The sequence below is a fragment of the Orbicella faveolata genome, unplaced genomic scaffold, assembly GCF_042242905.1.
Source record: "Orbicella faveolata isolate gen_17 unplaced genomic scaffold, um_ofav_v1 contig_24, whole genome shotgun sequence".
Lineage (NCBI taxonomy): Eukaryota > Metazoa > Cnidaria > Anthozoa > Scleractinia > Merulinidae > Orbicella > Orbicella faveolata.
The window spans coordinates 32,162,453-32,188,299 of NW_028301552.1; the positions used below are offsets into that span (position 1 = coordinate 32,162,453).

General features: G+C 38.0%; 5 protein-coding genes across 5 annotated transcripts in view; 2 read left to right on the forward strand and 3 right to left on the reverse strand.

Annotated features, from left to right (window-relative positions):
- Positions 1–1,502: 1,502 nt before the first annotated feature.
- On the reverse strand, positions 1,503–5,038 carry LOC110046068 (phosphatidylinositol N-acetylglucosaminyltransferase subunit H-like). The gene is made up of 5 exons (XM_089292110.1): positions 4,859–5,038; positions 3,457–3,547; positions 3,123–3,250; positions 2,382–2,471; positions 1,503–2,100 (listed from the first exon to the last, which is right to left on the reverse strand). The coding sequence occupies exons 1-5, from the start codon at positions 5,036–5,038 to the stop codon at positions 2,029–2,031; spliced, it is 561 nt and encodes a 186-aa protein (XP_089148236.1). The 3' UTR covers positions 1,503–2,028.
- A 32-nt stretch (positions 5,039–5,070) lies between these two features.
- On the forward strand, positions 5,071–8,015 carry LOC110046066 (src kinase-associated phosphoprotein 2-like). The gene is made up of 2 exons (XM_020751734.2): positions 5,071–5,320; positions 5,982–8,015. The coding sequence occupies exons 1-2, from the start codon at positions 5,153–5,155 to the stop codon at positions 6,198–6,200; spliced, it is 387 nt and encodes a 128-aa protein (XP_020607393.2). The 5' UTR covers positions 5,071–5,152; the 3' UTR covers positions 6,201–8,015.
- Positions 7,813–10,275, reverse strand: LOC149111323 (uncharacterized). The gene has a single exon (XM_089292109.1). The coding sequence runs from the start codon at positions 9,639–9,641 to the stop codon at positions 8,223–8,225; it is 1,419 nt and encodes a 472-aa protein (XP_089148235.1). The 5' UTR covers positions 9,642–10,275; the 3' UTR covers positions 7,813–8,222.
- A 419-nt stretch (positions 10,276–10,694) lies between these two features.
- LOC110046067 (adenylyltransferase and sulfurtransferase MOCS3-like) lies at positions 10,695–17,944 on the reverse strand. The gene is made up of 14 exons (XM_089292108.1): positions 17,800–17,944; positions 17,353–17,500; positions 16,771–16,863; positions 16,203–16,323; positions 15,008–15,086; positions 13,816–13,853; positions 13,209–13,284; positions 13,004–13,112; positions 12,836–12,898; positions 12,504–12,667; positions 12,079–12,126; positions 11,766–11,865; positions 11,210–11,311; positions 10,695–10,975 (listed from the first exon to the last, which is right to left on the reverse strand). Exons 1-14 carry the CDS (start codon positions 17,884–17,886, stop codon positions 10,737–10,739), a joined length of 1,467 nt encoding a protein of 488 aa, XP_089148234.1. The 5' UTR covers positions 17,887–17,944; the 3' UTR covers positions 10,695–10,736.
- Positions 17,945–18,009: 65 nt separating this feature from the next.
- LOC110056225 (RNA polymerase II-associated protein 1-like) overlaps positions 18,010–25,847 on the forward strand; it is a 29,095-nt gene continuing 21,257 nt past the window's right edge. Inside the window, exons 1-11 of the mRNA XM_089292106.1 lie at positions 18,010–18,208; positions 19,097–19,188; positions 20,130–20,181; positions 20,750–20,790; positions 20,933–21,025; positions 21,211–21,547; positions 22,323–22,666; positions 23,337–23,540; positions 24,242–24,409; positions 24,613–24,768; positions 25,432–25,734. Coding sequence (XP_089148232.1) covers positions 18,010–18,208; positions 19,097–19,188; positions 20,130–20,181; positions 20,750–20,790; positions 20,933–21,025; positions 21,211–21,547; positions 22,323–22,666; positions 23,337–23,540; positions 24,242–24,409; positions 24,613–24,768; positions 25,432–25,734 — 1,989 coding nt within the window. The remainder of the gene's footprint in view (positions 18,209–19,096; positions 19,189–20,129; positions 20,182–20,749; positions 20,791–20,932; positions 21,026–21,210; positions 21,548–22,322; positions 22,667–23,336; positions 23,541–24,241; positions 24,410–24,612; positions 24,769–25,431; positions 25,735–25,847) is intronic.

Consider the following 25,847-nt stretch of genomic DNA (forward strand, 5'->3'; position numbering starts at 1 on the left):
CAACAGCATTTTATTGTCTTGGTGGGCTTAAGTGTTCTGGTACAAAACCAAAACATTCACAAAAATACAGCAGCAACTTAGTCTGGTATATAAAAACTTGCGGCAAGCAACATCTCGGAATAGATCTTCATCTGCTGCAGTGTCCAAAAAAGGTTATTTTATAACCAGGGAAAGTCTTGGAAAGAATCAGACAAGAAATTCACTCATCTTGAAGCCAGTGAATACATGCTGGTATTGTCTGAGCTGATCCCAAGATACTTTGAGCAAACATCTTGAGCCGGCAATATGACAACCACGCTCACGAACTGTACTGCCCCCTTGAAGTCTTCTCGCCGTTAGCTTCTGACGAAGTAGGATTCCACGGTGTATTTCCCTCCTATTTGCATCCTTAGTTCAAATAAACTAAGTAGCGATTGGTGTCAAGTGACTGCCATTTGCCGCACAGTACATGTAGTGTTACGGTGATATTTAACAAGTTGACGTCAGTTTTTTATGCGTCTGTCCTCTTATTGATGATAAATTTAGTCATAACATTGTCAAAGTTCACTGCGGAACCACTCGCCGCAAAATGGTCAATTACCGGGAAAAAATGAGGGAAAAGACACCGTAAACTTACCGTAAACAAAGATAAATGAATTTTATTCAAAATGACGCGAACTTTGTCAATAGCTTTTCTCGCTTTTTTATTGGCTACTCAAAAAAAATCCATAAAATCTCATTGGTTAAAAAGTTGACAGTTTGACAGCTGGAAGTTGAACTTGAAAGCTTGCATGATTTCAAATTTTATCCGTCCGTACTGTACGGGTCCGCAAATGATCCCAGGACCGCAAATGATCCCCAAATTGGACCGCAAATGATCCCCAAATTGGACCGCAAATGATCCCCAAATTGGACCGCAAATGATTCCGGACCGGAAATGATCCCCATATTGGACCGCAAATGATCCCGATCAAAAAATAAGGAATGGCATGGATTTATATCAGAGGAAGGCGAGAACATATACAAAAATTATGAACTAAAAAACATGTTTTATCATTGTACAAAAAAATATTCCACAGTTGCTGTTTTGTTCTTCGAACGGTTCAGATCGGTTTAACTGTCACCCAATAAAAAAAAAATAGTAAATCGAAAACTAACCAATGGAAAAAGCTAAGAAATTCTGATGTACGCTATAGAAGATAACTAGATAAGACACTTCGCCAAGTTTTAGGCCTGTGCGTTTCACCAAACTTCAGTTATTCGTCGTTAATGTTTCCCAGAAATTTACAGAGCCCAGTACGAAAACGCCATGTTGGTATACATCCGCGGTACACCAATATGGCGGCCGGAATATAGTATAAACATCTGAAACTTACTTTGGCTTTCCAGGCGACTGATTATCAGTAATAAACAAACAAGCATTTACAGAAGCACTTTTCCTAATGCTCTAACTTCTAAAAAGGCTCAAAATCATGGGATAAGTATATATTTTTCAACAAAAGACATTTCAAGACAACAAGGCATTGAGGTATTTTTTAAAGTCAATTTTATTGCCAAAATATCATAATTTCAGCTATAATGTTGATTACCCTTTTCCCCCATAAAAACCTTAAGTTTATAAAATAATTAATTCAAACCGTTGTAACACAACGCCTCCATATGCTGCAAGACGAGAGTCATGTTTTGCATATTCAAACTTGGTTGTTATGTAATAGAATATGTTAGCTGTATACGTCACGTTTTGCTGAACGTTCACATAAAAGCAAAAAAAAACAAAAAGAAAAGAAAAAAAAACGATAAAAAAAAATTCCTTGCATCGTGAGCTTGGGCCGTCTGTGCTTGATCCAACTGCCACTAGGTCTCCAAATATGCAGGAGAGAGGAGAATTGGTAATTTTACACCTTCAGTTACATGACTTTGAACTCTCGCCAACACTTCTTCTCTGAATTTTTCCACTCTTCCCTTTTGTACTTAAAACAAGGCAACATCTCTGTACCTTAAACAGTAAGGTTCCGTCCACGTACTATGAAAATGTGACCTGTTGTTTATTCAATCTGTTCCAAGTATTTGCTGCATGCCATGGTAGATTGGCTTCATAGTTTGTAGACATGGTAGTGTTGCCTGTTAAAGTTGAGTAAAGACTGATAATTACATTGAGAAGGAAAAGGGCCATAATTTCAACTCGTCTTGGTACTATTGAAAATGTGGTTAATTAAGTCAATCTTTTTTTGATCTGTTAATTCAAAAAAAAGCAAAGGCAAGTATCTATTTAATACTGCCAGTATTTTTATTATTGAGGCATTAGCATGGTGAACTGTCTTATATTTAGTAAGCTGGTGACATTGGCAAATTTATCCTGAAATATGCTGGTTTGCATACAGTTCAAACAACAAAGGACTTACCGTGAACAGTGGAAGAAGTTGTTGATTTCTTTGTGCTTTGTCTCGAGTGCCGTCACAAGTTAACAACGTCAAGACAAACACAACTTGGTGCTGTGGAGAAATTAAATTAAGTGTTAACACTTAATTTTGCAGGAACTTGCTCAAACATTAATTTTTTATCAGCTTGTTCAGTGTGGATATTTACAATATGGCTAGCTTTGTGTGCATGCAAGATGCACTCAGATTAAAGTGCTATGAATCCTGTGCTATGATTTGCTATCCAAGTGGGCAAGATCATGCTATCTTAGCCGCTCAGGATTTCTCGCTCTGTCAGGCAAGAAAATAGTGTTCTTTTTCACATAATAAATCCTTTATTGACCAAGCTTGTATGGTCAGGATGGCTGGATATTGGTCTTGTTCTTTTCTAGTGTGTTTACTGATTGAGATTGAGTCAAGGTCCATAAACGTGTAAAAAAAGAACTTGGCCAATATCCAGCCATCTTGACCTCATGCTTGGTCAATAACACATGTCCTTGACTTTGTCTTGCTAATCCCGGCACTAGCAACATTATTCACAACTCAATGGACAAAGAAGCACCGAACACAGTGATACTGGCATGCTGTGACTTTGGCCAAAGTGGAAGACAGTTCCAAACAGTGACAAGAACTCCCACCCCTCACTCATTATTCTCAATAAAATCATTACTTTCAATTGTCTTTGATTCCTATCTGAGTTAGTACTACATCAATGAACATACATACCATTGTGATGACTTCATTGATAAGCACATCAATAATTTTGTGCTGTTCAATAAATTGACTTGTTTCAAGCCCAAGTACTCCAGATGTGGTAAACTGAACTCCAAGATCTTTAACAATCAACACTGATTCTAGAAAATGAATTTTCTGAGAATGAACCAAATTGTTAGCCAGTAATTTGAATAAACTGCAATAGTTTTGGTGTAATGTTTGGATGCATAGGCCCAGCTCCATCATTCTAAAATTCAGTGATTTAAATTTCCGCTATTTTTCACTAAGATGTTAAAATAATTAGAAGTTATGGAACAAGCCTTTTCCAAATACTTGAATGACTCACCTTTATGAACATCAAGGCAAAACAATTTTAGGAAGATGACCAAAGAAACCAAAAGTGGCCAAACTAGAAAGTTTGCCAATGAAAGGAATTCCTAGAAAGAGATAGAACCATGATTGTAAATGCTTATCCAGGGCAAAGAGATTTGCGCTTAGCAGGCAAAATACACACACAAAATACAACAACTCACGGAGCAAGCGAAGTGAACGATACAACAGACGAGGTTACAAAAATGAAATGTGATTCCTAGCTATGTACAATACATGTTCACCCTTAACTTGTATTAAATATTAATACCACTTATCAGTTGGTTAAAAGTAGAACAGCTCCCAAAAGATACCGTCAGTCAACAGTTGGCTGTCTGCTGACCGACAATTGGCTGCTTGTTAGCCAACAGTCGATCAACAGATGCCCAACAGTTGGTGGTCAGTTATCCAAAATTTTTTAGACTTCTAAAATTGTCGGTGGACTGTCGGGCAACAGTTGGCCAACAATTGGCTAACTATGAGCAATCTGTTGGTGTCCATCAGAAGGCTGTTGATTAAAATGATTGTTAATATTTTCTTATTGGTTATCATTTTGACAACTACATGAGAAAGGAAAAATTCCTGCCACTCTTGATAGTTACTATGGCCATAATTTGTCTGCCCATGCCTTTTAGTAGACCTGTCAACTCTCCCGGTTTTCCCAGCAGTCTCCAAGTTTTTCATAAAATCTCCTGGTCTCCTGGTCAGAGCACCAAATCTCCCGTGAACTTCCTACCGTGGCTCTTTTTAATTTTTTTTTCATTAATTTCGTTATTTTCGAGAGATGTCAGGAACATTCGGAAGGCCTTAGGGTGATTTTCGGAGAGTATTCAGACATTGTCGAAAATTATATTATTACAATGCAAAGATTTCTAGTGGTCTCCAGGTTTTTGTACTCTAGGGGTTGGCAGGTATGTTTTAGTGGGCACTCAACAAAACTTACCCAATATTATATGTTAAACATGGACCATCGAACATTGTAGAAACCCAATTTTTTTGCCTAGGCTAGCCTGAATAGTATTCTGATTGCCCTGATTAACAATCTGGTTATAGGCCAATCTACTGCAGAACTCTGATGGTCGATATTTTGTCTTAAGCTTTAGACTGTCTAGAGTTTGACTCATATTCACTAGTTTATAATTCTTAAGAAGACAAAATCAACAACACAGGTAGCCAAAGTTCACTTTCTGTAATCACAGAGGCGTTTTTTTAGTTTATTGGCCGGTCTGAGAATATGCATGATTTTAGTAAAAGTATTTTAACGAAGGTTTAGGTCCCCCTCCTGTTGCTGGAACATAGATAGATACCATACAAATATGCTAAGAAATTCAAGTATCCTGAGAAACACGTACACACAACATCCTTCGTATCGTCCTTACCTGACAGATAGCAGCAACAACTGCTGTAAAGCAAGTCAAAATGAAAACTACGGGTAACAATGGTTGCTTAGAACGTTCTATGGCGAACGAAGATGACAAAACACCATCTCCTTTGAAGTGAATCTTCAACTTTTGGCCATAAATACTTGAGCCGTCAAATTCACGACGCTGTTCGTTCATCAAGCACCGTGTTCGTTTCAAAGTTTACGTTCAAAGGTCGTGCAAAGCGTCCGCCATCTTGTTTTGTGCTCAAAATACCCATAATGCTTCACAAACGTCCCAAACGAATTAAAGATGGCGGAAAGCGGGCCAAATGTCGATATACAGAGTGAAGGGAGTTCAGTGAGTGATACAATCAACAAACAGGGCTGGCTATCAAAACGTAGTCGCCTCTCCAAACGCTGGGATAAACGTTGGTGCTGTCTTAAGAAAAGTGATTTGTCTTACGGCACAACGGCTGAGGTACAGTAAGCTAGAAGCTTTTGGAAGCTTTGATCAATGTTTGATTTTGATTCCTTTTTTTTGTCAACAATTAGTTTAAGACTTACTTTGTACGAGATTTCGACTGCTTTAATGCGTACCTATTAACCTCTACGGTGTTTTATCCTTGTTCTATGGCTGACTCATGTTAATGTGGGGATTTCTCTAATCAATATTTATAATCTTTATACTTGTTCATTGAACAAGTCAAAACTCCCAGACTGGAGAGTTATTCTTGTCTATACCTGTCTCCAGGACCACTGGACAGGCCAAGACAGTTGTAGCTGGATGGGAGATTGACTTTTCAAAATATAGGAAATTGTTAAAAAAATTATGAGTGATTTGTCCATGCACTGATTTGTTTGTTTTGATACCTAAATTGTTTTGTTGATTAAATACAAATATACACAGTCGAGTGGCCATATTATGGGTATGCCGAGGACGTTTGTATTGTATAAAGATAAAGATTGTAAATGAAGTTTGATTAGACCAGCTCTCTGGGACCAACACTAATAAAACTCCTGCGTTTTAGTCAGTCAGAACATGCACATGTCTTTGGATGTAATACTTAATCTTTGCTTTAAAATGTAAAATTTAATTTGAATTGCTTTATTTTGCTATTTTTATCACTTATGGTTTTCAGGACCAACATAAAGTAGTTTCCCTAGAGGGATGTGAAATGTCTGATTGCAGCATTGACAAAAAACAGTTTGCATTCAGGATAAAACCAAGAGGAGCAAAACGTGTCTACTTCTTTTGTGCGGAGAGTGAGCAAGACCAGCAGGAATGGATGCAAGCTATATGCTTTGCAAAGGCCTCCGGAAATATGACCGATGGTTCCCAAGCTTGTACAATACAGTAAGAGGAATTAGCTGTAAACATTTCAAAAGAATTAGGTGTCAGCTGAAAGGAAGAAATCAAGTGAGACTTGATGATGTATTGTGTACAGAGTATGCTGAACATTCGTCGTTTGATTGCAGCTTCAAATATCCAGTGAGAATCTGGGACTGTGTTGTTCATATTCAACAAAAGACAATATGGATTATTTATCAGCTTTTTATTCACTAATAAGTAAACCCAGTTTCAGGTTACACCCACTTTCAGTGTTACAGGTAGGTGCATAGGCGACATCTTTCTACTATCTTTTGACATGCCATTTTTCGACATGCTATGTAAACAACTGAAAGACCATGTAACTGTGAAACTGGCAATTTTTCCAGTTACTAGTGGAAGAAATGATGAGTAAATGATAATTACTGACCTCAAATGGCTGAAGAAAATTGTGGACTTCGCATGTTTCTCGATTTACAGGATAATTCAAACGATTTTAGTGTAGTCTATTGGCTCTCAACAGTGGTAGAATTGGGCCACTGCTGCTTTTAATATTCGCAAGGTGTAAATATTCAAAACAGCGGATTCATTTCTCCTGGAATGACTTGTCGATACTCCTAACCTTAGCTTGATGTCAAATAAATCCAGCTTTCATCAGTAACATTCAAGTTTGACTTCACAGTAAAGAAGTCCGCTGTGCGTACATTTTTGATGTAAGCCAGGTTACCTAGCATGTCAATAGGTGTCACCTATACATGTAACACTCAAAGCAGGTGTAAAGTATTTTTCGCATGCTGAATTCAAGGCAATGTTAGCAGTCAGAGAAAAAATCTCTTATCGACCAGCATACTACAGTAAAGGTTAAGACTCTAATCTCGTCTGCATATGAGCCAGTGCATCAGGCTCAGTGCTCATGTGAACTGACAGTTGACTGACAGTCAAACAACATGCGGTGCATCAGCCACTGTTTTTACGCGCAACATGTGAGATACATTGGCTTTGCATTGCATTGACAAGGTGCATCAGCATTTGCCAATGCAGTGGTAGGATCAGATTCTCTAGGTCCCCTTAACTTCATCCTGCTCTGGTATTAAATTACGTTAATCAGGATTGACTCCCTGTTATGCCTCTGAGTTTTCCTGAGTGACTAGTCTTTACAACTGCACACATTGATTTTTCAAATGACAACTGCAAAGATCACTTTTAGCTGATGTGTTTTTTCCAGACCTCTATATTCCAGATACATGTAATTTATGTTACTAACATCCGAGGAGCCAAAATTTGTAGTGTGTATGTGTTTGCACAAAAACAGCTTTGCAGAGAGTTCATATCCTCCATTTACAACCTGGCAGCCAGAGTTGTAACAACCTAGCTCTATGTTTAACACATTGACAGCACTGGTTTAAGATCAAAATGAATAGAAATAGCAACTACAGTGTTAGCAAAGATTGATAAGAAGGATTTGCAATTGACATCTTTTGACTCTAGACTGCACATTTCATTTGTACCATTTATATTAAGAAAATAAGTTAATTACATGATGTATGCCTGGTCACTAAGTGATCAAATTTAGATATATTTTATCAAAAGCGTAACATTAAATGTTCACCATTTTCGATCTATTTACAGTGTTATTTTAGCCATTTCATTAAATGCTGCATGCTTTTATTTATTTCACCATGTTTTTGATGCCATCCCTGTTTACATGCAGGAAGAAAAAGTTTTGTAAAGAATTAAGATATAAACTAAGATGAACACATATTACATAAATAAGTATAATAAAGATATGTAACTATCTTGATCACAGGTTAGTAATTATTATTAATAAACAATTATTGTTTTTATTTATTCTCTGTGAGTCACTGAAATGTACTAGATAAAGCAATGTAAAGATTTTAAGGAAAATGACCACTTTTTTAAGTTTAAAAAACATGTTTCGACAGAACTTCTGTCATCCTCAGTTGAATGAATGATTACAAAGCAAGTTGAATAATAAGTAGGCAAAAATGCTAATTAAGACAAATAGTAACAACAGAACGTGAAAAGGTGTAAATTAAAAGGATAATTTTAGATTTACATGGTGTAATTGCTGATTGAGGCAAGGTAGTTCTTTTTGAATATGGATAGCCTCCTTTATCTTGAGCTGAAAGCTGGTAGTGGCGTGATCTAAAATATGAAAGCAGTCTATAGAACACAATGAGCGACAACGTTCAGAATTCTGAAGATGTTTGAAGATGTGAGAGGCCTTATCAACGGCTAAGTGCTCACGTACGCGTGTGGAAAAATGTCGGGAGGTTTCGCCGACATAACAGGCATTACAGCCCGCACATGTAAACTTATAAACTACACGTGAACGAAGCCCGCCGGGGATAGGGTCTTTCACACCAAAAAGGTTACCTATCTTAAAGGAAGAAAAAACTAATTTGATGTCTAAATCATTACAATAGCGCTTGATTAAGTGTCGAATCTTCTTCTGAGTGATGACAGAAAAATGGCCTATGTACGGCAGCTTAAAGTAAAACGTGGGCGAGGTGGTAAGGGGGTAGCCCCGGGGACAATGATTGCTATGGGCCCCAGTGATGTAACGGTTAACCACTTTTTCAATTAAATGGACAGGGAAAAGGTTCTTTTTGAGAATTTCAGTAAGCTTGGTTATATCCTCGTGTAACCCCAACCAAGTGTTGTTGATCTTGTAGGCCCTGTCAACAAGAGTCCTAATGAGACCTACTTTGTATGAGTACGAGGTGAAGCTAAAATAATTAGTTAATAACCCAGTAAAGGTTTTCTTACGGTAAACCCTAGTTAGGAAGGAATTAGTGTCACTATTATCAATAAGAACATCTAGAAAGGGTAATTTGCGATTAAGTTCTTTTTCCATAGTAAACCTTATGTTGGGGTGCCTAGAGTTAATGTAGTCAAAAAATATAACAGCATCATGCTCCGAGTGAAATAAACAAAAAGTGTCGTCAACATACCTACGATAAAATAAAATTTTAGAGCATTGAAAATTTTCCAACCATAGTTTTTCATGATGTCCCATAAAAAGATTGGCTAATATGGGAGCAAGGGGAGACCCCATGGCCACACCGTCAATTTGGTCATAGAAAGAACCGTTAAATAAGAAATGGGTCTGGGCGGTGGCTACAGTGAAAAGGGTTCTAAGTTCCGGTTTACTTAACTTAAGGTCAGGATTGCCCTCGGAAATGTAATTGACCGCCAGGTCAATACATTCCTCAAGAGGTATGTTAGTAAAGAGACTTTCCACATCGAAGGAAACCATAAATTTACCAAACATAGATAAAGATTGAATGTCCTGTACAAAAGTAAAAGTGTCTGTAGCACAGTGTTCAGTTGGGATGTGCGGCGCCAAAAGATTGCATAGATATTTGGCCAGGTTATAATTGTAGGTTCCAATAGAAGACACGATGGGGCGCAATGGCGGAGTTGAGTTAGGTCCAAAATCCTTGTGCATTTTGGGCAGGCCATAAATTCTTGCTGGTTGAGAGCCTTTGGGGTAGATGTTTTCGTACACTTCGTTGGCAAGGTGACCATCTTTCTTCAACTTTCGGAGAAGTCGCTGCAGTCTACCTTCTCTCAGTAAAGTTGGATCTTCCTTGATGGGCCGGAATTTGGAAGTGTCATTGATGATCTTAAGGATACCCTGGTCGTAATCTGTTCGGTCCAAGACGACCACACCATTCCCTTTGTCTGGTTTTAAAATGACAATGTTCTTGTTCTTCTTTAGCTCCTTAAGAACTCTGAGTTTCTTGAGGTCAGCAGTCGTTGGACGGTATGAAGAGACATAAGAATGGGCTAAATGAGAAAGGTCTGCAACAAGTTTTCCTGCTTGCTTGGTGTCCCTCAAAAAGAACTACCTTGCCTCAATCAGCAATTACACCATGTAAATCTAAAATTATCCTTTTAATTTACACCTTTTCACGTTCTGTTGTTACTATTTGTCTTAATTAGCATTTTTGCCTACTTATTATTCAACTTGCTTTGTAATCATTCATTCAACTGAGGATGACAGAAGTTCTGTCGAAACATGTTTTTTAAACTTAAAAAAGTGGTCGTTTTCCTTAAAATCTTTACATGTCTGCTGCTATCTAGACATAAAGCAATGTACGGTTATGGGAAATATCCACATCCACCTTAATGAGATCACTGGAAGTTGCCAGGGAGGGGTGTCTGGGGAGGGAGGGGGGAATCACAAGTTAAAGTTCTGGATTTTATCAGGATAATTTTTGACTAAGTTCCTATCACAACAGCAGTAATTGTTTGTCTTAGCCTTGCTTGTCATCTGCAAAAGCACCAGTGAAACAATACTCCTCATTTGATGGTTTAACATAATAATTATTGGTAAACTCACAAACTATCCATGCATATTGTATATTGTTTTGGAGGCAATGGTCTGCCTCCGTCCCTGAGGTAATGAGAAGGTAATGGACAACACAAGATACAACACTGAATTCTTTCCCACAATGTTGCTTTTGAAAGATCTGCAGCAGAGAAATTAACAGAGATGTCAGGTTTAAAAAGTAGGCTGTATGTTGTCAAAGCCTGCATATTAGTACACAGGAAAGTCTTTATCTATATGGTTAGCCCAGGCACAAAGTCCACCAGCAATGTCTTTAACTACAACATCACAAAGAATGTTCTCATCTTGTACATCTTGTTTGCTTTCTGTTTGGAGTAGTGTATCGCTATAGTTGAACTGCAACAGTTTGTCAGTATTTCTGCATAGTGTTTCTCTTAACAACTTCACAGCCTTTTGAGAATCATTTCCTTGCTTGCAAAGTATATATACTGTAAAGAGAAATGATAGATGAATCTTTTAAAATGTTCTTCTGACTTTGAGTTCGAAAATGAAGCTCCAGAAAACAGACAAACCCTCAAGGAAGACCTTTGGAAATTCAAAGTGAGAGAAGGATTTCAAAGGCAAAATTTTTAACAAAAGTAAGGTTTGTGGTTTCAAGCCAAAAACACCCCCTTTTGGAAGGGTATAGTTGAAGATTTACATGTAATCAACATTTGACTCACCATTAACTGTTGATGAGTTTGTCTCTTCCTTAGCCAGATTGATAATTGCCTCTTTCAGTGTGTTTTGTTGGTCGGAGGAATGGAGAACTCTCAGTGGAATATCTTACAATGATTTCAGTTAGGGAAAACTTCTGCTGCCTTATAATCTGGTACAGCATAAATAGCCAATGAACAGATATTAGACGTCTATTCATGTATCTCACTAACCAAGCATGAGGGCCGTACTGGGACAGAAAGATTGGGGGCCAATATTCTACCAGTATATCCCAAGTAAGCTTGTTAATAAGATATTTAATTACATGACTGAAACTACCCAAAAATCTTCAAGAGTGATCTTGCAGGATCATTTGGGTAGTGCCCAGTCCAATACTAATAGCCTCTTGGACCGGCAATGGAGCAATCTGATTGCTTGAATTTAGATATAATTGGCCCTCTGAACTAATTTAGTTGTGTAAGAAAGTCAGATATCAATTTTGCAGACTTCCCAGTCTTCTTGTTAGGATTTTCATAACTATTCTGTGATTAAAAAGTGAAAATACTTGAAGCTAGAGGATACTCAGTGATTCAGTCGGAAGAGAACAAATTTCTAGCTCAACAGGTTCCCTCACATCCAGGAGAATATGAGGGCTGTGCTGGTCCATAACCTGTTTATATTCCTGAGGGAAAAGAATGATACCACTGGCCGGTTAGTACTGACATGCGTAATGCTAGCACATCGTGAGATAACTGACTTTTTTCACTTAACACTGAAATACAAAAGATCACAGAGTATAAGTTTACAGAACACAGGGTTGAATTCAAGGCATTAATTTCAGTCTTTTGGTGCACTATATGAATCTCCACAATTATGTGCAGAGTTTTATACTTACCTGAACAGAAATCCTTTGTTCTTTGGGTAGAATTTTCAAAGAAGGAGTCTGCAGAAAGGAAAGAAAATAAATATTACTAACAATATTTAGAGAGAAAGCCACATCAGCCTTAGCTGGTTTTCATGCAGGTCCTCTATCCTGGTTGAATTGGAATTTGGAGATGTTGGTTTTTGTGGAGGGAGGAAAAGTGGAGAACCCAGAGAAAAACCCTTGGGGCAAGGCAGGAACCAACAACAAATTCAACCCACATACGTGTATGACACCAGACTGGTATGGAACCCAGGCGACATTGATAGAAGATGCACACTTATACCATTTCTACTCCCCCAAATTGAGTTAGAGACTAAATAAAATAGCACACCTGGGGAAGGACTGCCCAGGAGTGGTGGAATGTACCGATATTTTTGATTCAAATGACTTCCAACCTTATCTGTAGCTGATGCCCCACAGAAGAGCTCGTAATCCAGAAGCTTGTTTATTGATGGATTGTCTCCACAAACACAGCAGTTTCTCTGTTTTGGGTGTAATTTGATTGACAGGAATCTGCCATCCAGTGCATCGTAAATAAGCATTTTCTGAGAATAGGATGCTGCATGTTTTGTAAAGATGACACAGTTAAGGGTGAAATGCACAGAAGATAACAACCTTATTGTCTGAAATAATTTTAATAGTTAATAGTCCAAACTGTACTCTTAAAGTTAGAAGTTAATTTATTGAAATATTCTTCTAATAGTACTATGTTTTTCCAAAAGGATACAATTGACTCCAACAACAATTTTAATTGCTTCCAAAGCTTGTAGTGTTCCAATAACTCCTGGGACTTCATGCATTGAATGACAATAAAAAACCATGTTATTTACAACTGTGGAATGCTTTTATTAACTAACAAACATTCGTTACCGTATTCAATTAGCTCTGACAGTACCTGGTCCCAGGACTCCAGTATCTGAACAGTTACCAACAGATTCTGGCAGAGGAGGACTTGGGAATAAACAGCGGTAGCATGGACCCCCATCATGGTTGTATACAGTGAGCTAAGAGATACATGTAGCGCAAGTTTTATTCAGGTGTAATGAATCCCCCAAAAAACTAAGTGATGGAATTCAATATTTTCAATTTATTTGTGATACCTGTCCTTCAAATCTCAAAGCACTGCCAGACACCAAAGGCTTCTGAGCCAAGACACAGGCATCATTCAAGAGATACCTATTAAATTACAGAGATGCAGCATTGGTTAGCTTGATAGTTTGTTGTTGAAACTTTTGAATATCATCAACGATACCTTCAAACACTTACCGCTACATATATGTTTACAACCTAACTATAAACAGTTTATCCTGGGTAATCAGACCTTGAAAATTTAAATTTGAATTTGAGCTTGCCCTTCAGACAAGTAGCATGCTTGTTTTTGTTTCCCTTTTCTATGACTTGATTGGCAAATGACTTTTCTGGGCCTCTGTCCGTCGGGTGAGTGGACATGAAAAGTTACTTACCCCACACAAAAATCTACACATATACTCGTCCAAGACGAGTGGATGGTACTTTTCATGAGCCCTGGTAAAACTTGGCAAGTAAGTGTTTTCCCCAACTCAAGAACACAGCATGTAGAAACAGAGGTCAGGCTTACAACCTCTGAATCAAGAGCCATGAAGACCTGCCATATGTATTACTGCACTAAAAATTAGTTACATAATTGAACACCAATGTTATGGAAAGTAAACATGCAGTCTAACTTACCTTGTAGCCACATTGTCTGTTGCATCTAACACAATATCATATGTTTGAATATTAAGGATCACAAAAATATATATTATGTGAACTTTTCTTATATTAATTTAATGACAGAATTTGTTCATAAGCCATTAACAATGCCTCATGCAGCAACCAGGGCTTCAGCAGTTGCCTGCCATAGCATGAAGTATCTAGGTGTATTGCTATGTGCTCCCCATGGATGCAATGCTAGTCCATTTGCATGTCAGAAACTTTAGGAAAACCAAATGAATGAACAATGGCCCCTGTAACTACATTGTAGGATTTCTTGCTATGGGTGGTTCAGGTAACTAAGTGTGACCCATGATATATTTCACTGGTTGTCAATGGAAATGATGGCTGCGATCACATCTACGACCTCACTAAAGTTTAACTTGAGTTAGTGTCAAGTTACGTGACATCATACCTAACTGTTGTTAGTGCTTTCGGTCGATGTTGTGATCACACCACGCAGTTAACTACAGTTAGTTCTAATTAGCCTATGGATGACGTCAGAATTAAAAGAAGTTTGTGATGGCCCTGCGAGGAAGGTCTGGAATTCATCGCAGCAAATACAAAGATGGCTGCACAAAAGCTTGAAGGCTACACGTGTTGCTCACTTGTTGTATGGAAATTTTTTGTTTGTTGTTTTTGGTTTTCCCCTCGCTTCACGCTTGGTTTTTTTTTGCATATTTATATATGCTCATCTCACACGTGCGAAAAGAATTGTCACATTCTGATTGGTTGTTTGTTTGTAAACTTAAGGCTAACCCATGAACCCTGCTTGGGTATAACTATAGTTAAAGTGAACAGAGAAGCAGTCACAAATTACCGAAATAGCTAACTATAGTTATCCTTGTATTAGTTAGTAGCCCAGATGTGACCGCAGCCAATAATTGGCCACTTACAAACATTGTGCAGTTCCAGAAAATATCCATACTCCCCCCACAGAAGGGACTGGAATTTCCTGGGGGGTGGGGGGTTCTGGGAGACCAAAAAATTTAAAGAAATGTCTGAAGCTTAACTGGAATTTCCAGAGGGGTGGGGAGGTGTCAGAAAAAATCCCTTCCGTGGGGGAGGTATGGATATTTTCTGGAACTACACATTGACAAGATTTCAGCAAATTATGTGACTTCAGGCATAAGTTAACTCTTTTAGAATAGCAACAGGATGACAAAGGATATTTTTCAATTATTTCTAAAGCATTGCTGCTTGTAAGCTGTATGGAGTATGGTATGCACACAACAGAGGAATTCAACCTAACCAAAAATATAAAAAAATAAATAAGCCTAGTTAAAGAAATTAACCTCATCAAATAACAGATCATGTTATTAGACCTTAGCTAATCATTTACCAAGCTTAGAGAATGTTTTGATATTTGAAGATTGTGGTGAGCATAACAAATTAGGTAGTAAAAAGGCAATCGTTCTTTTGGGGATGGTTTACATGAACGGTGAGGCACTAATATCCAGTCAAAGACAATTATTTTGTAAGATATCAAACATGAAAGACCACGTTTAACCACATTTCAAACACTGAGAAGAGAGTTGCAAATACAATGCACAGTGGAGTATTTTTGACAAACTTCAAGGTGTTTGGTAATGTGGTCAAAAACTGTTTTGAGTGTTTGAGATATCCTCTCAATTGAAACCGTAAAACTAAGGAGCAAATGGAGAAATAAAATCCTAAAATTCTATGCTAACTAAGATCAGATATCCAAACACCTTAAAGCCTGGTTTTCATATGTCAGGAAAATCCCAGACGATCGGAGATTTTACTTTCTGCCGACCGTCCCAGATTTTGCCAATATATCTCATATTTGCCGGAGGTCTGTCCCAGATTTAGATAGCCATCTCTCGTGTTTTCGAGAGACGCTATGTTTATTTGTGATAGGGGGACTGGAGCCCAGCAATTTAGGAGATTGGTAATGAGCGAAATCCATCGCCGAAGAATGCCGATGCCCCCAATGGTACAAATTTGAGTTTTCATTTGTTGGGAATGATCGCTGACCATTGCAGAAATCTGGGATGCGTCAGGGAAATAGAAACGCTCCCGATTCTCCAGATTTGTCCCCATTCATCCCAGACGATCGGGGATATCTACAATTTCGAGTTTTCATTAGTTGGCAAAATCTGGGACGGTCAGGAAACAGCAGCATCCCAGACCGTCTAGGATTTTCCCGACATATGAAAACCAGGCTTTGTAGTCATGATTTCCTTTGTTTAAATTTATTGAATTGAGTTTGACAGGTATGCTTCAAAACATCACCTTTCTTGCGGGGTTACTCCTGGTAAAGGTTACTTTCTTGTCATATTTTCAGAATAAACTGAAAATATGAAATGCAAAATGACTCAAGTACAAAGAAAGTCACTCACTGATTCAAGTGCATTTTTATTGATTCCGCTTTGGATATGTTTACTCTGCTTTCTGTATGAAGAACTTGTCTGTGAAGATTACTCATCTCAACTCTATCATAATCTACAATACCTATACATCCTGAGAGAAAAAAACAAACAAAAAAAACTCTGAACACATGATTGATCATCACAGTTATATACACAAGTGGAGTGGATGTGAAAAAAGAAATTCAGGCTTGAACAGGATTTGAACCCACGACCTCTGCAATACCAGGGGTATCAATACTCATTCAAGCCTGAATTTATTTTTTTTTTCAGGCTTTAATTTCATAACTGCTTATAAGTTGTCTATATAACTGTGATGATCAATCAAGTCTTTGTATCTTTCTCTGCAGTTCAAATATATGATCTTTCATATATTCACTTGAAACAAAAGTTATGTTGTCTAATTTGCAACTTAAGCAAGATATCTGATTCAAGTGTTCACATCTACTAGGTTGCCTAAGAGTTAACTATTTTAATGAAACATCTATGGGACTCTGTCTATTCCAATCTTTTTATATACTATATACCGGTAGTTGCATACCTACTCCAGCAGCTGCCAGATACTGTGCTGCAGGACACCCAAGACCACCAGCACCAACAATCAGGATTGAAGCATTACACAATTTTATCTGTCCTGTGGGACACGTCATGAGTATACAACATCAGTAAATCACAAATGTGCTAAACTTGAAGTGATCAGCTGTGGTTATTGTTAGCAATTAGATTATGAGCTCAAGATTAATTTCTATCCTGAGATAGTTGACTAGGGCCGTGCCCTTGTCACCTATCACACATAGAAATCCCAAGCTCTTAATCTAATTGTTTTAGTACAAATCTACTTGTCATTCAAAACCTTAACTAAATCGTCTTCACCGACACTTAGATAATGCAAAGAAGCAGCTCTCATTTTGTTAACAACTGCACACAGCTAGGCTACTCACTGTGTACATCAGAATAGATAGTGTGCAGTGCAGCCAATCATAGAATGGCATTCGTGATAGAATGCTGGTAGATTTATACAAAGATTCCGTATATATGGACCCTATTCATAAATTGGTCTAACTTGCTAACCTCAACTTACGTATCATGGTTAACCAAGCCCATTTTGTTTCAAACAACTTACCCTTTACACCAATCTCTGGTAAGATCAGTTGCCTGCTGTAGCGTAAAATGTCATCATTATTAAGTCTTTCCTTTTTTTCTGGTGCCACGAAACTTGAGGAATGTGACGATGTTAAGATAGCGGCCTCTGCGGATCTTTGTTCTTTTTCCTGTAAAAGCAAGGACAGTTCTCGTTGTGGCGATGCATCTTGATTAGGACTGAGATGCTGCTGAGGTTGTGTTAAGCAAGAGAGAGGTGCAGAGCTTATGCGTGGCATGTGATGAGGGCAAAAATTAGTGTGTGATGTGTGAAAAGCAACTAAAAGACAAATTAGCTCACATGATTCGCAAATTTTGGAACAGCAAATTGTTAAAAGCAGCTTAAAGGATATGTGAGTCTACTCAAAAGGATAACATTGATTCATCATATCAATGTTTCTATACCTTCGGACGCGTTCAGAGAACCTACCTTCCGTGCCAATAGTATTTTCATTGATTCAAGTTCCAAAGATTTTCGTTCAATCTCTTGCCGCAAAATTTCCAACTCGTCCGCCATTTTGTCACTAGGTTAGTACCCATTCACCTTCCATCTATGACTGGTATGGTTACCAAGCTTCACGAACGAAAGAAAATGGCGGATGGCTGCAAAATTTCCCTCCATCTTTAATACACATCTACCATGTTTTCTAGGCCCGAAGCTAAAGAAACTGAAGGCGATTTGCTTCGTTTCCAAGAACAATTTATCGCAGGTCGTTTAAACCCATCAGCCACCGTGGTTCGGTCGAACACACGCGAAGAACCTCGATCGTCTTGTGCAGGTGATAAGAGAGATTCACCTTGTAGGACTCAAGTAGACAGAGATGTTGTTACTTTAGACGGTAGGTTTTGAAGCTTTTATGGACTGCTATGGAACATTGTAAAGTTAAGCAGACATGTCATCAAGTGTCGATTGCTACATATGACTCTGTCAAGACTCAGCTGATTATTGACTTACTGTCGATTGACTATCGACCGACTGTTGATCGAATGTCGAATGACTGTTGATTGAGTGTTGATTGAGACGTTGATTGAGTGCTGACCGAGTGTCAGCTGCAACTGTGGGTAAAGGTGGGGATTTCGATCAAGTGTTGATTGAGATGTCAGTCGAGGGTTGATTGAGCACCCGACTGCAGATGCCTTTAGTACACATGATCCAATTAAGTTAATAGACGAATGTGTCAAGAATTGGCTAAAAAGCACCATGCTGCAACTTATTGGTGACATTGGGTTGGAGGATGAAAAAATGGGGGTGAGGGGTACACTAACTAGTGAGAAGTATATTGAGTCTGAAATCATAACACTCTTGTGCTGGTGAACCTGAACAGCACTCCTGACTGGTTAGCCTGAAATATAATGCTCAGGTTAGACTGTTTACAGTTAGCTTGCAGTAATGGTAATGGCAATACCCCTCATCCCTTATTTCCACTTTTAGCCCTGCATTGTGAAATTGTGGCAAAAAATTGGGTGTAACTCCTAGGTAGTCCTCTTTTCTGGAAATTATGGAAAATGCTCTTCCATTCAAACTTCCAGAAAAGCAAACCAGGAGTTTTGGTCCATTGGAAAGCACCCCAAGATTTTGTTCCATACTCACTTTAATGTTAATGGCTATGGTTCGACTGATGAATAATTATTGTTCATTATGCTAGAGAATTCATTCTTGAGAAGTTTTTTTTATATATATTGGGGTTCCATTGTGTGTATTAAAATTGTCTTTCACCTTGATATAGGGCTCCCAGCAGTACAACCATCCAGCAGATTAGATTCAGGATTCCCTCCCAAAAAGAAATCAAGATTTAAAACTAGACGTCAAAATGCACATGTAGGTATAGCACATCCAGTATAGCACAGATTAATGACATTATCTACTATAATAATATTGTCTTTAAGTTGGATAAGGTTGAAAATGATAGCAAGATTTATTAAGGTCAAGGTCTTTGTTATCTGCCCAGGCCTGAGATAAATAGCACAAACCAATCTGGATAATTTTGCTATCTTGTATAAACCAAATCCAATAATTGTTTTATGTAAAACCAACTGTAATTTAACACCATTTTGTCGTTTTTTTTGGAGTCTGGCATTAAAGGCTCTTTGATCAGAGATTAGGAAGAACTTTCTGACATGCAGTATGCACCCACTGTTTGTTTGTTTTTTTTAACATGCATGGTGTATCTTAGTTTGTCATGAACTGTTGTCCTTGAACAAGGTCCAGAGTAAAGCAATCTTCTTATTAGTTATGTTAGCAGCATTGATTTGTTTTTATAAGGGTGTTAAAAGGTTTCAAACAGGATGGTGAAAGGTGAATGCAAGACTTTGTGATAAGGCGAGACTAGTGTTCTTCTTTGCAAGCCCAAGACATCTTGACTTCTTCAATTGCAAGACTGAGACTGCAAAGTGTTTTTAATGCGAGCTTGAGACATTCAGGTTCTACAATGTTCAGACATCATTTATTAAAAAAATTGGGACTTTGAGTCTTTCTTAGCCTTGAAAATCAAGACTGTGAGATTTACATAACCACTGAAAAATGAGACTACGAGACCTGTAAAATTCAATGAAAATTTTGTGAGACCCATGGTGTTTGAAGGACCATTCCCCACCCTTTCAAACCAAAACCTTTCTTACAGAAAGGAGACAAATGTTTCTGGAACAACAAATTGACTTCCTGATTCATAACTTCTCAAGTTTTTCATTTGATCATAGAAAAGATTACGAACAAAACAATACTGCAGACTGACAACAGATTTGTTTTCTTTTTGTTGAAAGAATAAAGAACAAGGAAATGAAGAAGATATAGACTATGCAGAGCTACTTGACAGTAGGTTTTTTCTATGACAGATAACTTAAATCGCTCATTATCCTGTACTCTATACTTAGTGGTTAAGAAATATCTAAAACATGTACCGTGTTTCTGTCAAGTTATAGAAACACAATCAAGAGGAAGTTTGGGAGAACTAGAAATGCTGTGGAAATACAAGCTGACAGGGGAGTATTTCCACCACTTTTTCAAGTTCCCTCAAAGTTCTGCGAGTGTTTCAGTCTATAACATGATAGAAACACAGAGAACATGTTTCCTATTTTGTTAAGAAAATTTCATGCCAAAAAAAAAATTGTTTACTTTTATCATGAAGATGTAAATTCTCTTTGCTCATGCCATCATTACATAAACAGCTTGTGCTAATTCAGTGTTTTTGTCAAGTTATGAAACATGATTTTAAACCAATCAGCGCATGTATTTTCTCTGGGCTATTTTCTAAATTGTAGAACAGAATATTATTAGTAAGAACTGTTTGCCACAAAAACTGTTACTGGGGATTTGATTTTCATCCAATATTTGAAAAATAATGCCATGATATTATAACTAGTTGTATCTTTTTATATTCTAGTTCATGACAAGCATGTTACCTCAGTGCTCTCTCAAATTAAGGTCAGTGTGTTAAAGTTCATTTTTATTATTATCGTCAGACTTTACACATGTGCATGTGTAGATCTGTATCAACTTTTACCCTTCTGTTGTTCTACAACTTACAATGTATGTCCATTCTTTAAATTCATTTTAAATTCTATAGGAAAGAGAAATTCCCCACAGAGCTGTTTTGAACCCTGATGTATCTGAACATGGATTTCCAATGGCTCTCCATCGTGGAAACATTGATGAGCAGGTAGGGCTGGATTTACAGGTGTAAATCTCTTTGCAGCTTGTCTCCTGAATGGATGGTTGAAAAGAGTTTTTTTTTTTAAATCCACTCCAGTGTGTTCCTTTCATCAGATAATCAATATTGCGTGGCAGATCTCATATAGAACCAGTTTAAAGTAGCCATAACTGTCAGCTTTTTTTTATTAACAGGCATTCTCATCAAAAGGAACCAATTCTAAAGGTAGAAAGAGTTTATTTGCTCAGCAGTTTGCTGCTTCAGGTGCTGTTACATTTGGTGTTCCAAAACATCCAAATCTTGAATTACAATGCAAAGAAGATAAATGTGAGGTTATCAAACTGGATTCAAGGACAACACAATTTTCAAAGCCATCTCTAATTTCTGGAGAGGGATTAGTTCAACATGCAGGCAAGAAAATCTTATTAAACAAAGAGATAGAAGAAATCCATAATGAGAATGTAGCTAGGCTGGAATCCATGACACAAGAAGAAATTTTGGAGGAGCAAGCTCGGATTAAAGCTTCACTTGGTAAGTAGTTATTTGTACCAAAGCAGGGTACAGAGGAAATCAGTTTACCTGCTTGTCCTTTAGGCAAGCTTTAATTAGATTTTATCATAGTGGAACCTTGCCTTACGTCCTCCATGTTAACATGGCCACCTCGTCATTACAGCCACCTTGTTCTGGTCTGAACAAAAGCTCAGTCATTTCTGATTTAAAGAAACCCATTATACAGGTACTCTGTCAATACAACCAGTTTTATGGCCTGTGGTTAACTGGATTAACGGGATTCCACTGTACTGAACCCTGAAAAAGTTTTCCCACTGACCCAATGAATTAATTAAAGGGCAAATTTTAAGAGAATAATTTGATCTCTTACGATTCTTCTCTAATTTGAATTTTCTCAAACTTTGCCCCCCAAAAAACTACACAAGTGAAGGATAGTAAGAGTTAAAATAATGATAAATAAAGAAATGAATAAAAAGTGAAGGACAGAATCAACCAGCCCAACTGCAAAATCCACAAGCCACATGCTATCAAATCAGACATGACTTTCTTTGTAAGCTGCAAAGACAAGTTGTATCAATTGACTGTCCTTTCGAGTCGTACTCATTTGCTGTTTGTTTGAGCCTATCCAGAGACTTTTCAGTTTGTATGTACCTTGTACCTTTAACACATCTTAAGTGTGGGACTGACAGATCGGAAATTGGCTTTCATATTTAATACAACAAATTACCAGGTTAGACTGCATTCAATTTGTTAAAGGCCTTATATTTAATCATTTTATGTTGAAACCTGCCTTCAGATCCAAGTCTTGTTGCTTTTTTAACATCATGGCACCAGACAAACAAGGAAAAGATGACAGAAACACCTTCACGAAAAGAACAAGAAGTCGTCTCCAATGACATTAAGAACCCTTGTGAGGAAGGAAAATCAAGCCAGGATGAAAAACACGTTCACTTTAGTGATGATGTGGAAATGACAACACAGACAAATGGACACAAAATGCCTCTTGTAGAGCACACAGATGGTGGAATAAAGATTGGGGATGTCAAAGTCTCTAGCAAATGGCTTCATATGGATACTGTGGAATCTGAAAAGCTGCAATGGATGAAGGATTGTCGTACACCCAGTGCTGTGGAAAGTAAGGTGTGATGACAATTCTGACACTGAGTATTAAGCTCCATGCTCTCCCCTTTGAAAAATTACACTCGCCTTATATTAATGATTTGGATCATGTGAACTAAAGGCATCCGTGGTCAAGTGTTGATCAATACCCTCACTTGACCCTCAATCAACACTCAATCAACATCTCAATCAACACTTGATCAACATCTTGATTGATACTCTGCCGACGCGCAATCAATGTCTTGATCGACACTCGATCAATAGTCAGTGGGGTAGTCTGCAAAAATTAGTTGACTCTCGACTGAGATGTTGATTGAGTGCCAATCAAGTGTCAACCAAGGTGTCAATTGAGTAGCAATTGAGAGTTGATCATGGGTATCCACTGAGGGTATCGATCAACACTTAACCGTGGATGCCTTTATTACACATGATCCAATGATTTTAGGTATTGATTGTAAGTATTTCTGGATATTTTGTACCTTGTACTGTAAGTTAATCCCTCTTCTAGGGATAAAAAACAAACCCTCTCACTGGCAAGTTGAAGTTTTCACCCACACAACTTTTTACTGAAAAAAAATAAAAACTTTCCATTTCCAAACCCAAAATCTAGTCTTGCAACCATGTTTTTGCTGTGTCCAATCTGGAAGGGTAAATAAGTTACTTATTTTTTTACACTGCTTAACTTCAACAGCAAGGTAATCAAGCACGCTTTGACTTCAGTGGCTGCCTAGTCTCCAAAACTGACAACATTCCTGAATACTTGGGTTTACATCACCATGGCGATGACCCGAGCTCTCCCGGTTACACACTAGAGGAGTTGTTCATTTTAGCGAGAAGTAGTTTTCTGCAGCAAAGAGTGTTTGCTTTGCAAGTATTGGCTAGGATCATGAGACAGGTATTGTGCTGATCACTCTTTAGTATAAACTGCAGTGGTGTAGGAGGCACCCTGCAAGCAGTTGGTTTCTCTAACCTCGATGCTACGCTTCAAACAAGAGAGAAACTCTTCCCTCTTGTTTAAAGCGTAGCGTCGGCTTAGGGGAAACCAACTGCTTGCAGGGTAGTAGAAGGCAGGGATCTTAGTATAATGATGAAAAGGTCACATAAAGACAGTGTGCAGAAGTGCATATGAATTTTGTAGTTTTCAGTGAGAAATGGGCCAAAATAATTGGAAAAGTCACTGTAAATTTGGGTAAAAACCTTCTGGTGAAAAGATATTTTGTAAGCCTAGTGGCTTAATATTGGACGGATCTTTGCATAACTTGTGGTTCCAGTGATGTCATGTTGTGAATTGAGAATTGCTACTCTCCCTACATGGCTTATCCCCCCCTGCCCCCTTGCCATACTCAGGAAAATCAACTAGTGTTTTCCTGGCGACCTCCCTAATACACCCAAACTTGTGAAGACAGGCACTGGAAGTTAGGGTAAATAAAAATGTCTTGTCTGAGAACACATAGCAAGGACCCTTGACTAAGGACATTTTCTGCCACTGGACCAAAATAATTACATTAACTGCATGTTTTTCAAGACAGATCTCGTAATTTTGATTGTGTTATGTTTACATTTCATATTAATTAAATACTTGACTGTTTTGTTCAGGATCAGTTGGGTGCATTTCAAGGTCATCTCCAAGGTGATGTGCTGTCAGTGCTACTTGACGCAGGAGTCCTGTTTCTTCTCAGATGGTCATTAGATGACACTTCTGATGGTGTTGTGGCAGTGGCCATTCAAGGATTTGCTGCCATCTTAATTGTCCCAAGTGACAAGGTACATGATACTGACTACATATGATAAAAGTTAATATTCCTGGTGTTTGGTTTAGTAGTGCAGTGAAATATGTCCTCTCAATAATCTACCTACTTCTGAAGAGGATAATCACCAGTTATTGCATGTAATTGCCAATCAAAATCTGCCATGCAACATGTTTGTACATTGTCTCCAAATTTGAGGGTTATTTTTTAATTCCATAGGAATTAGCTAATAAGGTTTTCAGCTTTCCAAGAGGGCAAGAACTCCCTGCTCTTTGTCCTGTTAAGGAGAAGAAAGATGAGAAACAGTCCAGTGAGGATGAGGAAGAAGAGAAAAGTTTGACAGATGCTGACCAGTTAAAACAAGACACCATTAAAGTATGTATTGCATGGAAAAAGGGATTACCTTCTCTGTTAATTCCATAGTGCATGTACGCAAATGGCTGCTTTGCAAGGCTTAATGTGAAATGTCCATTCTCCAAGACATATTGCAATGAGCAACCTTTGTTTTTAACCTTGTAAAGATTTGTCTGCATTGTGAGCTACATATTTCATAACCTTCTTGGTTTTTTTTCTTTGTGTAAATCTATGGCCCTTACATTTTCTACGTAGGCCATAAATCAGTGGGCCCTGATCCTGGGGAGAGGGATACTCTGTAAATCTTACCCTATCCCAGACTACTTATTTTCCATGCAGATTTTTCATCACTGCTGCAGTCCAACATATGTTAACCAAACCAAGATCTTATAAAATCACTTCCGAGTTTCAATTTCTATTATTAATAGAACCCCGGGTGAAGAACCCTGTTCTAGACTGAATTATTTATACACTGGCAACTTTCCTGATACATTATACGCTTTTCTAGAGCGAAACTGTCTGATTTCTATGCCCTATCCCAGACTAGACTACATGAATTTCATACCCTTAAACAGCGGCACATACCTGTATAGCTTATATAGGGAGTACTCCCCCCCCCCTATGGGATGATGGGACGACCTGTGAACTTTATTTAAGTCATTTTGTTACTGTCAATATCAACAGGGTCTTATCCAGATGAGCATTTTACCAAGATTAAGATACATCCTTGAAGTCTGCTGCCCTGGAGCACCCACTGTTCATGATATCCTGGACATTCTGACAAGAATCACACAGCATTCAATTCAGTCTGCTAATGAAGTGCTCAGATGCCCTAGACTAATGGAGGCCATCTTTGCTAACTTTCTTCCTCTGTCTTGGAAAGCATCTGAGCTGAAGAGTGAAGTAGTTCATGGTCAGCCTGTCGCCGCTACTATGAGACTGATAAGGGCGGTTTGTTGTGCAGGAAGGCATATGGCTGCAACTTTGGTGAGTTAGGCCAAATATGTTTGTCATGCAGAACAGAATCCTTTCTCCCATATAACCGCTAAAGCAACCTCTAATCTTTTCCTTCATCTGCTAAGGCAAAGAGCTGATGCTTA